We start from the raw sequence: 16,086 nt of genomic DNA, 5'->3' as shown, positions 1-16,086 counted from the left end.
GTAACATTTGCAGCTAAAGGTGTGACCGAGATGGAAAATGCGCAGCGCGCCACCAAAATTTAATAAAAATTATGATGAGAGGGAAAATGCGCTTGTGTGCGTGCGAACGTGTGCTGCTGGTGTGAGCGAGAGAGCGAGCGCGCTAGCGCATATATGAAAAAAAATTTTATGAAATGAAATGATGTGTATGCGCGCATCTGTATGTGTGAGAGAGTATAAGGTGGGTTGGTTGAAAGATTGTCAGGATATGCCGTTGTTGTTGGTGTTGTTAGCAGTAATAATAAAAATGTTGTACACACACACACAACAGCACTCATATACTGAAGCACAAACACTCATTCACACAGACGCTCACTCACACACACATAGACGCAGCCATATGGGCATGTAAAAATTATTGGTAGTAAACCAAACCGGTCGCTGCCTTGGTCGGCAGCGCCGACGACGGCACACGAGCGCGTGTGTGTGACTTTCTGGTCGTGTGGCTGTTATTGTTTGTGTCAGTGTTATTTTGACGCGCGGTGCTGAACGTTCGTGCCACAGAGAGAGCAGCGACGACCCAACAGCGCACCACGATACGTATACGTAACGAGCAATATATTGTTGCTATATTATTTCGATTCGATGCGATTCGTTTCTATGCGAGTTATGCACGCGCTGTCTATATGTCGTCTAATCAGAATCGTGTGAAGTGTTATAATTATGTGTGATGCGCAAAGTTGTGATCGAGACAACCACAGCCACAACAATAAAAGCGCCAACAATAAATAAGACAACAAACAGTAACGTAAAAAAAGAAAACGAAACGAAACGTCAACCCGCTAAGTGCCGTCGGCAGAACGCGTTCCCAACGCAATCGCGTCGTGTGCGAACGAAATACAATTCCCATAACAATCCCTGCTAAGCCCAGTCCTCGACAGTGACTAAGGAAACTAGAATCTACAGAAAGAAAACTGTGCCATGGCATGACAACAGGCTGCTCTGCGTGTGTGTGCGTGTGTGTGTGTGTGGCAAAAAGGTATTCGTTCATTCCTCACCCGATCTACGATTGATTCGAGTTCTTTTAACGCAAACATTCTCCCCAAACACAAATCAGAAATGCAGTACAAAAAATATTATTGAATTATCTTTCTGATCGATCGCAAGTCGCCGGTGCTAGCCAACTATATACATATATATATATATAGCTAGATATAGATATCCAAACACGATAATTCTTGATGAAAAATCACCTGTCCAACGTTTTGTGTGCGATGCGTAGTGACTTCAAGGAAAATCACCAGGAGACGATCAATAAAATGATACAATTCGGTACTGTGAAATATGGCATTGTTAAACAGCTGAAGGATCGCGCTAGAAGCGCCGACAAAGGTGAGTCCAAAGTCCAGCTAAAACCACCCATCCACCCAACCCACTCCGAGCAATATATCTGTGTGTGTGTGTGTGTGTGTGTGTATCGCGGACATCGGCAGTCTGACATTTCAATTTGTTGAACGCGCTCGCCATAAAACCGATCGCTCGACGAATGGTTTGTTGTTCTACGCTGTTTTGTGAATTGATTCCTCAATGAGTACAACTATCGCTTCCAGTTATAACTGGGAAAGTAGCGGGACATGCAAAGCACTGGAAAGTATCCCATAAACGAAACAAGGCGTGACAGACCACATTCGTCTGTCCATCTGTCCGCTTGTCCGTTTGTATGAACGCCAGAAAACTCATAAACTATGAGAGCTAGGATCATCAAACTTTCTGTAACCCCCATTGAAAATATTTGTACTGAACTCGCTTTATTTCTTGCACTTGTGTACATATTTACTGCAATTTGTTGACTTCTTGTTGAGGCTGTTTAGACTCGAAGCCGAACCGAACCGCATCGCATACATATATGCAAATGGGTAGAGCTTTCAAAACCAATTAAAATACACGCCTGGACGACAGCAGCGTCACAAAGAGGTCTCCAAAACTGATTGAATAAACCGCTTGTGAATCAAAAACTTGTCTCAGATTTTTACGACACACACACACACAGACGGTGCCACTATAAGTATGTGTATGTAAAAAAGCACACACTGCCACTTAAAACAAAACCGAAACAATAATGAAGAGTCATTCCTAAATCATATCGATGAGCGGCTTTTAGGAAGCGGCCGCCGAACCGTTTCTGACATCGAAATCAAATTGATTTCTGATTTATCATTGAAAGAAAGGGAAAGAGAATGCCTCGATGATAGAAAACAGTACGCATTGCTGATAAAAGGAAGACTAACGAACTTGGGGACAGGGACAGGGACAGAGCTAGCTGTAGGGCTGGAAGCCGGCAGCTTCTATTATAATTATGCACATATTTGTGTTAGCCACATTTTCCAAATGGGAGCGCTAACTTGCATTGAGTTGAGTTGAGTTGAGTTTTCTGTTTTCCACGTTCCTCATTTATAAATGCGTTATCAAGCGACTTGTTGAGGCCGAGAAACAGTTAGGCCGACCACAATTCGAAAGCTGGCTGCCGGCCAAGTTTCAAGCATGCAGCCCGCCATCCATACAAAGCGCATGGTCGCCGACCACCGATCACCGATCTTTGTATGTGGCCAGTCCCCCAAGTGGCGACTACAATTGACAAATTTTTCTATTTATGGAGCAGTTATTAAAGGGTAATTGTCTACAATGGTGCTCTGATATGTCTTTCGATAAGGATACTAGAGGCTTGGATCTACACTTATGTATATAATAATTATGTTCCAGAAGGTTCCTGAATTTATATAAATTATTATTACACTCTGGACTCTTAATTTAAATTTAGTGATCGCTCAAAAGTTGTGGATTTGTTTCCATATAAAAATATGCATTAGCATTTCGGAATTAACTTTAGATTATAATCTTCGGTACTACACCTTAGAGGTCTAATTAAAAGAGCTGTCGAAATATCAGGTGATTTATAATGAGTTATATATGATTGTGAGTTGGCGAAAGTATTATTGACTATGAACGAAATTTTGGATAGAAAAGTAACTCGTTTTTAAACAAATCGAAATGCTAAATATCTAAAACTTATTCATTACTTTTAAATTATATTAATTAATATATTAAAATTACTAAAAATTCTGAAGCTCTTAGGCTCTTCCATATTTAAGGGAAGCCTTAAAACCCATTTAATGTTAAAGGATTTCAGTTAACCGCATTGTTTGAGACTTGGAAGCCCTATAATAAAATAAAACTCGCATTGGACTGATACAATTTTTGATCGATTACTTCTATGAAAAAATAGAACCGTTATATATAAACAGACTTATACGTAGAAATAAAATTGTGTAAGGGCATAAGCTATATATACTACACACATATATTCAATAGAATATCATCTGCCTATGACATCCTTTTTTTGTTTTGCATAAGGCTCACTTACTTTTTTTTAATAAGAAGCTTTTTCTTTCGATTAAAGTATCATAAGTGTAATTGGATTAAATTGGTTTAATAAGAAGCTTTTTCTTTCGATTAAAGTATCATAAGTGTAATTGGATTAAATTGGATTTTGGAAGCCCTATTTCTTCATACATATGCATATGAGTTGTTGTGTTATTGGAGCCCGATTCGGTATTTCCGAATACATATGCATTTAATGTGTGTATTTGCATTTGCTGGCCCCGGACTATCAAAGTTTTCACAATTGGCTTTTTTTACTACATTGCTGAATATGGAAATATATAGGTATTTTGGAATAAAGTTCTTTACTATAAGCAACCGAACTTTCGTTTCAAACATTTTAACTTCTCATTACAATTTCAATCCTTTTGGATTCCTATGCGGATTGTTATTGACAAAAACTTTACGCAGTTTCAATATTTCTGACAGCTTTCCAGCGAGGCTACTTGTGGTGCATGTCAATAGTCTAAATGGCGGGAATTAAGGAAGAAGTCACTGCTAAACATAACTTGCTAACTGGTTTTCTTAATCTGGACACTATTTGAGATTGATGGGACTATCTAGATTATCTAAATTAAATATCACCCGTCAAGAATATGTTCAAGAACTCATAGGAAGAAATAAAATAGACTAAAAAGTAAACTCTTTGTCTCAAACTGGATACTTTTTAAGTAGTTGGAGCATAGATCCCAGGGTTGTAGTTGAAGAGCTTACAACTCTGACAGCTCGATAGTCATGACCTTCTATAAGTACTATATAATATTTTAAACACCCTCTCTTCGCTCTTTAATTTGTTAACAATTATACTAAAGCCACCAAAAAGAACGAAATTAAATTATTTCCAATTCCATTCGAAATTAAATTAAAATCGATTATATGATTCGGACCACCAATGTAATTGGTGTGGGAGGACGAAATAGAGGCCCCTTTCCTCAATTCACCTTTTGATAGCTGGTCTAGAATTGAAGGTGCACGCATAGCTTAATGACATTAATTATTTAATTATTTTTATTTATGCCATTTGTGCTGTTGGTGCGCGTCGTTTCTGATTTAGCTTCCAGGGGCTGCTTGCTGCATTAATTTGTGGCGCATTGTTGTTGTTGTTGGGGGTTTTTTTTTTTACTTATGCTTAAAACTGAACAAATAAATTTTAAATTCGCGGCTGCTCGCCGTGTCAATTTATACCGCGCGAGTACAGTCGAGTCGAATCGAGCGGGGTCCGACAGTCCGGGCCGCGATTTTTGTTTAACTTTTTTGGTGCGACATGGCTTGGATATTATTAAATTATGCGACATTCTGTTGTCGCTCGAAGTTGTTGTTATTGGCGTTGTAGTTGCCACAGAGTCTCGCGGCTTTGCATTTTCCAATTGGCTGCACATTTGTTTCACCTTTGCAGCGGGCCACGTCCACGACCAGCTCGGCCAGCCCGATTTGCATACTGAATATGATGGAATAATTGAAACGCTCGCGTTCGCATGCAAAACCCGCAAAATATATGCACAAAAATTGTATTCTCGATTATATATATATATATGTGTATATATCGCATATATATATATATATACACAAACGCACACTCGCACATATGTGCAGCAATTGGCAGCTTCTGCACATATGGGAATAGTCAAGCTTTATGCAATGATTGTCCAGTTGCGGGTTGGCTTGCATAATCCTTAAGTACGAATGTACATATAGATTTAAAGCGTTTCGATTACAACATGCCATCTAATATTGTTTGCAATTCGTTGACCAGACACAGGCATTGCAATGTAGTTCCCCTAACGGGTCAAATTCGATGCATTTCTCGAACTTTTTTTGGAGTATATACACAGTTTTTAATGCTTGATGTTGCTCTGAGTTTAACCGAGTTAATACAAACCAAATTAGTTTACATATTCCTTTGTTATAAGCTGTTAGCTGTCTTCAAGACTTGTCCTCGTTCTCAAAATATTCAAGCTTACCTGAAAGCTGAATTAAAAAGAAAAACATTTATTACTTATTGACTTTAACGTGCTCCTAAAAGATACCGATTCTACAAATAATCCTCTACTTATGTGTAGATGTTGAGGATATCAGTGTTGAAGTTATTGCCAACTCATCTGCTCTTTCCCACAGAAATTTAGGTAGTATGTATACATATACCATATATCTTACGAAAATAGAGAGCGTTTAGAGTACACAAGCCTGACAACTTTTTAAGAGGCACATGAAGTTTAATATTTTAAATTGCCAATTATTAATTTCCATTATGATTATCAGTTTAATCAGTTATTTTTACCAAAGAGATGGTTTAAGACAACGGATTCGCTGTTATGGAAGAATAATTTTCTAATTAAGTAGTTAGTTGGCGGTTCACCAAGAGCATAAATACTTTGATTAAAGTTGAAACAAAAGGAAAACACAATACGATAATCAGATAATAAATGTAGGTAAAAAACAACCTTTAAAAAAAAGTTTATAATAAAATAACAAAGAATAAAATCCCTGTTTCCTTTACTTATATGGAATTAGTTGAGCAATCATTATTAATAAATGCAGATTACAAAGAAAATGAAACACATTTTACGTTTAATTTTTTAATGTTATTCAAAGAAATCAATGAAATTGCTGTTTACTCTACGAATGTTTAAAAATGTTCACTAATTCTTTATGTTCTAATGACAAAAAATGTTAATATTCGTCTAATTTTAAAAGGAAATGTCTGTTTTAGTTAAACATTGTTGGGACAGAGGAACGTTGAACAGAAAATAGAAAACTATAGTTTTCTACGAATTTTGGTGCACTATGTATTCACTGGGCTTCAGTTAATTTATTTATTTATACTTATAAAAACACATATATTTGAAAATGGTTTTACTCTCGTATGTTTAATCGCTTTGTTAACTTGTGCGAAAGCGACGACTGATTTGAAAGCCAAATGACACACAATTTACGGTGCAAACATAAAGCAAGAAGGCAATATTAAAGAAATGCGAACGAATCGATTGGACTGCCAACAAATTATGGGAAGGCGATTTGTGTGGCAATGTTTTGACATTTAGGTGAAAATTTGTGAGGCACTCAGTTATGATTCGGTTGCACAGGAAAAGCAGCAGAAGACTAATTGATTTAAATGATCCGCTAAGCGGGAAACCTAAGACTCGTCGATAGCGCTCTTTCCGCCAAGCATAGTGGCTCTGGGTCTCGGTCTGTGCTGTGCTCATTAGCGGTATTTAGCGTTTCGGATTCTATTTGGGCGATGAAATGTTTTATTTGAATTTACTGCGACTGTAGTCGCTCATGAATTTATGGCTTGACTTAATCCACCTTTAACTTGTAGAATTTAATTTATATTTTTAAATGTGTTTGGCCGTCTGGGGCGGACTGTGCGGCGAACTCAGCTCAACAATGGCAAATAAAATTTCCTGCTGCTGTCGCATTTCACAATTTCATATTTATGTATTTATCTGCCAGATTAGCAACCAAAACAACAACACCAACAACAAAAATAACAAAATACAGAATTGTGTTGGACAAAAAATAAATATATGGCACACTAACACACATGCAAAACATACTGCTGCTGCTGTTGCATGTATTTATATAGAAAACTATTTGAATATTTTGCTTGTGCGCCCAGGTGCGAGCAAACAAAATATAGAACAAAAAATAAAGGGAATAAATAGAAGAAATAAGAATAAACTAAGCCAAACTAAAATATTAAATCTCTCGCATCCACTAAGACTGCGGCAATGACAATGGCAATGACAATGCCAACGACTCCTCATGGCTAGCCAATCATCAGCCATTTATGGGGCTGGCTGGAGATTCTTGAACCCTTCGTTTGATCGAACAGCGTTCTATGCATTGTTATTTATATTGTTTGCAACTTTACTGCAGATTACAAAATGATTTATCTGCAGCGGGCAACACAAATCAGCTACAACAACTACAACAATAAATGCAAACAACAACTGCTTACCTCAGCGACAATTTTATGTTCGTCATAATTCGTTTTGTATCTGGAGAATTTATTGTGTTTGGCCAATGCGGACGACAAGCAACAACGCCGATCCAAAAAGTGAACCCTTTAAGGTGGCCGCCAACATTCATTTTTCCTTTCAACCTTAAAGCCCCAAGCCTCCCATCTACCACCACCCCCCGTAAGTCCCCCAGTCAGACAATATACAATATAATTAATTTTAATCAATTAAAACAACATTCGCTTATCAATTATAACGAGCAGAATGCTAAAGAGGCACCTGTCCGACTATCGCATACCCTGTAACAGAAGTAGATCCCAGCAACTTAAACAAAAAAGTTTAACGAAATACACCGATTTTAGTGATAATGTTGTGGTACGGATTAGGTCGAGGTTCATACAGACGAACAGATCATTCCATAAGCCGTCGTACTTCCTGCGATCACGCACATTATACACTCTTTTGGGTACAGAGTATAAAAATCATAACTTAAGTCTGCGCCCCTTCTCCACAATCGCAGCAGCGCTCAAATGTGACTCAAATGGGAATGCAAGTCGGGCGGTGTCGTTTCGAACGACTTGCGAAAGTAATTTATTAAAAAAATATATGAGCGCAGACAGTTGGATCATGGGGAGGGAGGAGGGAGTTGGGCAGGCAGTGAGCGCTCATATAATAATAATAATGGGATTGATATGCAAATATCACTGATAAAGCGTTTGTATCTGCGATGATCTGCTATTTGGCCATTGCCAAGCTGCAGTCGTAGTCGTCGCTATAGCCGTTGCCCGATCAGCCTTAGCCAGCAGCTGGCAGTCGCTGTCTGAAACGATAAACCCGCTCAACTCGTTTGATTTGTGCAGAAATATGCTTTATTATATTTAACAGCGTGAGCGTGAGCTTGGGGTCGGGTTGCGGGAACGCCATTCATGTCTCTGTCTCTCTTTCATTCGCTGTCTTAGCCGCTAGTCGACTGGCTGGCTGTCTGGCTGGCTAACTTATCATAAATTATTCTTTATGGCCATTGCGCATGCGTAGAGTTTTGGCCACTCGCCCAAGTTTTGTTGTTTTTCATTCCTCTTGCTTTGTTTTTATTAAAATTTAGCTTTAAATTGCGATTTGGATGGCTTTTTAGGCTGTTTCTGGGTTCGTGCCTGTTTATTGTTCTGCCTTTCAATTAATTAGTCAAACCATATTGAGCGAAAGCAAAACAGAAGACTGGCTTCCTCCACCTCTACCTGCTGCCTATCATGCCATTCTTTCTCTTCCAATAGTTAGTCATGCAAATAGCATTATGAGCAATTACTGATGCCAATGGCTTGAAAGCCGTAGTAGAGCCTCTTCGAATTGACGGTAGAACAATTTTAAGGGTCACCAAAAGTTGGGTGTTTCTTAGGCAAGTTCCACTGTAAATTCGTCATACACAGCAGATGAGAAAACAATTGTTTTTACACACTCAATAAAAGTGAGAATCAGCTGGACACAACAACAACAACAATAAAAATTGAACAACAAGATAAACGCTAATTGTTGGCAGGTTACACAAACAGATGCTATGCATTGCAGGCGCAAAGTGGAGGCCGGTGCCATGAAAAGTTGCCCACGATTAAGTCATATATGTATGTGCATAGAGCAGTGGAGTAGCCAGTGGAGGGGAGAGGCAAGTGGAGTCTAGCACAGCGAAGACATATTTGGTAGATGGCATGAGCAATTTACTGGGAAAACTAGCGAGCAGCATACGCAGTCCATTTTGGGTGTTGGCCACAACCAGGAGGGAGCTGCCAGCAAATAGACAAGACGAGGCTTCTTGAACGCGATCATCTTTTGCGACTATGTATATGCACTACCTTGTAGAATTTGTTTTCTTTAGCTTAAGTCAGCTGTGTCGATAGTGAAGACTAATTGTAATCTTCCCATTCCAGACACAGCAAATGAACTGGAGGAGAGCGTCGCATGCTCTCCGCTGACGGCAGAAGCTAGCGCCGGCAATAGTGATAATGATATTGCCGATACAGCGGCTTTCGCTTCGAGTACAGCCGCGGTAAGTAAAGAGATGGAGATTGATTTGAATCCAGCGGAGCGAAATGATTCTCCAGAAAAGCAAGAAGACGAAGAAGTAGCCAATGAGGACCACAATCACAACAATAACAACAACAACAATGTTGTCATGACAAAATCAACTGCTGTCGCAGATGCAGAAACCGCCTCTCAGTTAGAGCGCAGCAACTCCACAGATTCCAGGCAACATACGCCAGAGCCCGTGGAACTGGCCCTGACAGTGGACGAGAGTAGCAAACATTCTGCAGCGCACCCACGTAGTCCGCATAGTCCGACTGAGGTGGAGGCGGAAAGCAACAAAATAGTGCGGTCGGAGAATGTTGAAATGCCCGAAGCGACGTCTGCGCCCGACCCAGAGCCACGGCGCTCAACCACTTCACCAAACAGCGTGGCCACAGCGGGCGTGACGTCAACGCTACTGCCACCGCCGCAGTACGGTGCTACACCTGTTACTCTAGAGGCAATCCAAAATATGCAAATGGCAATTGCGCAGTTCGCAGCAAAGACCATTGCCAATGGAGCGACCGGAGCCGATAACGAAGCGGCTATGAAGCAATTGGCCTTCCTGCAGCAGACGCTCTTCAATCTGCAACAACAGCAGCTTTTTCAGATACAATTGATTCAGCAGCTACAATCGCAACTAGCTCTCAACCAGGCGAAAAACAACGAAGAGGGTGAAGTCGATAGAGACGAGCTGGTGGGTGAGGAGCGCGAAGATGGCGAGACGGATACGTACGAAGAGGAAGAGCGCATTGCTGACATGGAGCTGCGGCAGAAGGCCGAGGCACGCATGGCGGAGGCCAAAGCGCGTCAACATTTGATAAATGCTGGGGTGCCGCTGGCCGAAAATGCGTCGCCAACTGTAACCACTGCAGACTCACTGAAGCGGAAGCGCGAGAGCAATACGCTTGATGGAGGAGCCGATAAAGAGCCAAGCGCCAGTCGACGCAATAGCTCCGATGCTGGCTGCTCAAAAAAGAACATGGAACCAGGAAGTGCTGCTAGCGCACTAAACTGCCTCAAGGAAATGGAAAACATGCCCCTCCCCTTCGGTTCCGACCTGGCCTCTAGCATCATAACCAACCACGACGATCTACCCGAGCCCAATTCATTGGATCTGCTGCAGAAGCGTGCCCAGGAGGTGCTCGACTCGGCATCGCAAGGAATTCTGGCCAATAATATGGCAGATGACTTCGCTTTTGGGGACAAGGGAGCAGATGGCAAGGGACGCAATGAGCCGTTTTTCAAGCACCGCTGCCGCTATTGCGGCAAGGTGTTCGGCTCTGACTCGGCCCTGCAGATTCACATTCGCTCACACACGGGTGAGCGACCCTTCAAGTGCAATGTGTGTGGCAGTCGTTTCACCACTAAAGGCAACCTTAAGGTGCACTTCCAGCGACACGCACAAAAATTCCCTCATGTACCGATGAATGCTACGCCCATTCCGGAGCACATGGACAAGTTTCATCCGCCATTGTTGGATCAAATGTCACCGGAAAGCTCGCCAACGCATTCTCCCGCTCCTGCTATAACGCCCGCAAGTTCTATAAGTCAGCAACAATCCATAGCGGTCCCGCCGGTGTCGTTACCGCTCTCATTCCCCTCAGGCCCAGCATTCCCAGGTTTCCAGAACCTTTACCGTCCGCCCATGGAGCTTCTTAAGAGCTTAGGTGCCGCCGCAGGTGGCGCTGGTCTGCCTCACCCCTTCTTCCCTCAGGTGCCGGGCTTGAGCGGTGCCAATTCCAACGCAGTAGCCGTTGCAGCGGCTCATGCACAGGCTGTTGCACAGGCGGCACTAAAACACAACCAAGATATGCCAACAGACTTGCGCAAATCATCGGCACCCAGTTCCCCGCACGTCATGGAGCAGGAGGAGGGACGACTGCCCTTAAAAACAGAGCTCGTGGAGGAGAAGGAGCAAAGCGAGGAGGATGTTACAGAGCGTTCCGAAGCTGAGCCACAACCAGGAGTTTTGCCACTAGAGATTAAAATCAAGGAGGAACACATCGAGGATGAGCAAAAGGCCGAACAACTGGAATGTACAGGCACTCGTTCGCGTTCACCTTCGCCTTCACCGCCGACGTCCCCTAAACATCGCGAGGTTGCCAGTGTGTCTAGTAGTCGATCGGGTGTTGTTCATTCGCCTCCTACACCCACACACTGCCACCGCACCTCGATTTCTTACCCACCGGTCGTGCAGCCAATGCAGCCACAGGCCCTCATGCACCCGCAGCCTTCTGCAGGATCTCAGCACCACCTGGACCATTTGCCAACACCGGGACAGCTGCCGCCCACGATGCATCATCGCGAGGACTTCTTTGCCGAGCGCTTCCCTTTAAACTTCACCAAGACGCTATCGCCTGAGCGCCACTCTCCAATTCGTTCGCCTGCTCTGCACATTTCACGCTCACCCTTCTTCAATCCAATCAAACATGAAATGACGCTATTGCCGCGACCACACAGCAATGACAACTCGTGGGAGAACTTCATTGAGGTATCGAATACCTCGGAGACAATGAAACTGAAGGAGCTAATGAAGAACAAGAAAATTAGCGATCCCAACCAGTGCGTCGTATGCGACCGCGTACTCTCCTGCAAAAGCGCACTGCAAATGCATTATCGCACCCATACAGGCGAGCGCCCCTTTAAATGTCGCATCTGTGGCCGGGCCTTTACCACGAAGGGAAACCTTAAGACACACATGGCGGTTCACAAAATACGGCCACCCATGCGCAATTTCCATCAGTGTCCAGTCTGCCACAAAAAGTACTCTAATGCACTGGTTCTACAGCAGCACATCCGCTTACATACCGGAGAGCCCACCGATCTGACTCCCGAGCAGATCCAGGCTGCTGAGATCCGCGACCCACCACCATCTATGATGCCGGGCCATTTTATGAATCCGTTCGCGGCAGCCGCATTTCATTTCGGCGGTATGCCGGGAGCACCTGGTGGTCCAATGCCGGGCGCTCACCATAATGGCGCTTTGGGTTCCGAGTCCTCGCAGGGCGACATGGACGATAATATGGATTGTGGCGATGATTTTGACGATGATGTGTCTTCGGAGCATCTGTCGAACAGCAACGAACAGGACGGCGGTGAGCGCCCGCGCTCAGATGACGAATTTAAGGGACTGCTCTTTGAGCAAAAGCTGCGCATCGACCAGACGGGAGTGGTTAACACGACGCCACGACCACGCTCGACCGCCAGCAACGGCAACTCATTGGGGTCAGCGCCTGCAAGTCCCAACTCGCAGCCCAAGCTTAATTCTACGCGGGCCAGCTCGCCAGCCAGATCTCTCTCAGAGGCATCACAGGGCGCACTAGATCTCACGCCACGCGCTGCGCTGTCTTCCAGCTCGCGTTCACCCTTGCTCCCTCCAGCGGAGAAGAAGCCTTCCATTAGCCCTCCTGTGAACATCAACTCGGCCCGCAGCCCAAATACGGCGCCAAAGCTTAGTCCTTCTATGCTGCCTTCGCCCCTGCCCCCTTCGATGGGCATCGATTGCCTGCCGCCGGGTCTACAACATCACCTGCAACAGCAACATCAGCACTTGATGCAGCAGCAAGCTGCAGTAGCCGCTGCAGCGGCAGCTCAGCACCACCACCACCAGATGGCTCTTCACCAAGAGCAGCTGCGACGCGAGGCACAGGAGGCCCAGCAGAAAGCTGCGGCCGTAGCAGCAGCAGCAGCGGCTCAGCATCACGCGCCACCTCAATCGTCACCCCAGTCCAATACCCGCCCTAACGAAGCTGCGACTTCCCATCCAGCTTCCGTTCCGCCGCAACCAAATCCGTTAATGCCCACGCGACCACCCTTTGGAATGTTTCCCAACCTGCCACTTTTTCCACCAGCCACCACACAAAATATGTGCAATGCAATGAACCAGATCGCCCAGTCTGTGATGCCCGCTGCCCCGTTCAACCCGTTGGCTCTAAGCGGTGTGCGTGGTAGCACCACCTGTGGCATATGCTACAAGACATTCCCCTGCCACTCCGCGCTAGAGATACACTACAGGAGCCATACCAAGGAGCGGCCATTCAAGTGCAGCATCTGTGATCGCGGCTTTACGACCAAGGTAAGTCTAAGTCGAAAATGTGAGAGGGTGGGAGTGTGGTAGTGGATGGGTGTTTTTTAAGTCCCTTACAGTAGAGTTCAAAAGCTAACCTACTTCACCTTATTAATTTATTTTTGCAGGGCAACCTCAAGCAGCACATGCTGACTCACAAAATTCGGGACATGGAGCAGGAGACCTTCAGAAACCGTGCCGTAAAGTATGTAAGTCTTCCAAGAAACCACAAAAACCTCCTACCCCTGAAACTCTCAAGCACATTGATCACCACTATAGAGCACCTGTATTAATAAATTATTTCGTTATTGCATTTCTTTTCTTTCCTTCTCAAAGATGAACGACTGGAAAGACGAATTTGAATAAGCCAGCTACTAGACTAACATCCCTTGAGTCGCAACTGCTGAAAACTGATTAAATAGACAGACAGTTAACTTTAAATCAAATCTCGCATAGAAATGATCTCATGCAGCGATCTAAGGAGAGAAAACTGAACATTGAATCGCTTATCCATCCCATTACCACTGAATTCCAACAAGTGCGAATCTAACATCGTGTTTCGCGCGACTATATGCACGGAATATAAATGTTGCACGGGAGTCGGGGGTCAACCCACTTAATTTGGTTAATCGGGAAACACAGATAAATGCGGAGTAAAAATAATTTCCTCTATTCAAAATTCCATAAAAACTATTTATAAATTGATGACGATAAAAGCATAATTTGATTTTCTAAAGTTTCCTACGAGTATATATCTGTGACTTGCGATTTCGTTTTACGATTTCTTGAATACCGCTCGATCATTAAATTAAAAATTCTTTATGGGAACGAGTTCACTTTGGATGGATAAGGTGGAATATATAACATGGGAAACATATACAATATGGCTTGAAAAACAACACAAAAACAAAAATGTATGTAAAGTGAAACGTATCCAAAGATGCATCAAAAGCAGTTCCATGACTAGAAAAGTTCTAGGAATCCATGAATTGTTTTGATTTGAGACTGATAGCGTTTCATTCTACAAATTCTAAAAAGTGCGGACTCATCTGAATCTGAAATCGAAGGCGTAGTAAAATCAAAATTCGAATTTAATGCATACTTAAGAATATACCACAACTACCCATTAACTATAAATACTATCTATCTATATCTGTAATGGTACCCATGTTAAAATATAGTTGTAAAGTGCAATAATACGACATGCTAGATATACATACCTATAAACATAAATCTATTCGTTTATAAATAGACAGTTGTTTCCTATATAGTAAAGCCCCTATGAACGAGTATTTCTCATCTAACTGGTATCTTTTTGTATATATGTATGTACTTAATTCAAGAAAGTATGAATGAGATGAAAATGTCTTACAAAATAGAGAAATTGTGATATTAAATCTAAAAACAAAAAACACACAAACTGTTGGCCACTCAAGCGAATGCTTCAGGCCAAGTTAATGAAAAATGCTTTCCATATCACTTAAAAATTAAACAACCAATTAAAACAACAACCGGCAACCGAACTGGCAAAGTTCAACCTAGAATTAAAACATTAATAGGTTATTAAGGAGGTGGGAAGGCATGGGGGGAATATTGTCAAACGTTAATTCATTAATTTTGCACGACACAACAACAAATTAGTTGCTTAACACACGGAGGATATTCCTGCAGCGACGCCAAACTCTAAAATAGTAAATTTGTTAAAGAAATCAAAGAACCGTCTTTAAAGATCGAAGAACAGAGAAAGTAAATTAATTATTAGAAAATTCAACGACAACAACCTCAACCGTTTCTGTAAATAGAACGACAACTTAAGGAATAGATGATCGTTATAGCTGGCGATATTACAGGAATACCCCCCGTTCTTTTCATGCATTCACTTAAGACTACTTATATAAGTGCAAAACAAACAATATTTTCATGTACACAAAGAAATATGATACGAATAATACATTTATTGTAGCATACTTAATTATTCAGATATCTGTATCTGACTCTGTTTGTAAGTATCTCATAATTTATTACACAAGCCGGTATGCCGAAAACAAAACATATACAAAAAATAAATATGAAATGCAAATGAAAAATATAAAAAGTATAAATATGTATTTAAGTTATGAAAAATTAATAAACCAATTTGTGTTTGGATTTTAACATTTCTCATTTTATTTCAATTCATGTGGTGGGGATGGTTGGCTTTCTCAGATCTTAATCGAGCAGTTTCTGGTGAAAATTCCACGTGAAGTCGAAATAAAGTCGCAGACGCAGACGAGGCAACAGGAGAGCGGCCCAATGTGAATATGTTGTAATAAAAATGGTTAGTCAGGTTTATTATCGTCATAATCTTTTAAATTGAAATCGAAAAAGAATATCGGCAATACGGTCACAGCCGCTCTAGTCGATCGAAGCTGCTATCTATCCACTCGTATTGTGAGTTTGTATTTTGTGGTTTCTATGTAGAAGAAGTAGCAATGAAATATTTTTATTGCTTTTTAAATTGGATATTTCCTTCAAAACATTTTTGTTGCCTGGTTTTGTTAGTTTTTGTTGTTGATTTTGTTTTTGTCTTCGCTGCTGGCCCAA

At 42.2% G+C, this 16,086-nt stretch overlaps 1 protein-coding gene across 1 annotated transcript; it reads left to right on the top strand.

Moving 5' to 3' along the window:
- The first annotated feature begins 762 nt into the window (after positions 1 to 762).
- Positions 763 to 15,657, top strand: LOC115631413 (homeotic protein spalt-major). The gene is made up of 4 exons (XM_030528139.1): positions 763 to 1,371; positions 9,299 to 13,512; positions 13,632 to 13,712; positions 13,840 to 15,657. The coding sequence occupies exons 1-4, from the start codon at positions 1,221 to 1,223 to the stop codon at positions 13,867 to 13,869; spliced, it is 4,476 nt and encodes a 1,491-aa protein (XP_030383999.1). The 5' UTR covers positions 763 to 1,220; the 3' UTR covers positions 13,870 to 15,657.
- Positions 15,658 to 16,086: the final 429 nt, after the last annotated feature.

Source organism: Scaptodrosophila lebanonensis, unplaced genomic scaffold (assembly GCF_003285725.1).
Source record: "Scaptodrosophila lebanonensis strain 11010-0011.00,11010-0021.00 unplaced genomic scaffold, SlebRS2 tig00001412-arrow-pilon, whole genome shotgun sequence".
Taxonomy (NCBI): Eukaryota; Metazoa; Arthropoda; class Insecta; order Diptera; family Drosophilidae; genus Scaptodrosophila; species Scaptodrosophila lebanonensis.
The sequence above is the reverse complement of the archived record's forward strand: the minus strand, read 5'-3'. Positions and strand labels throughout refer to the sequence as shown.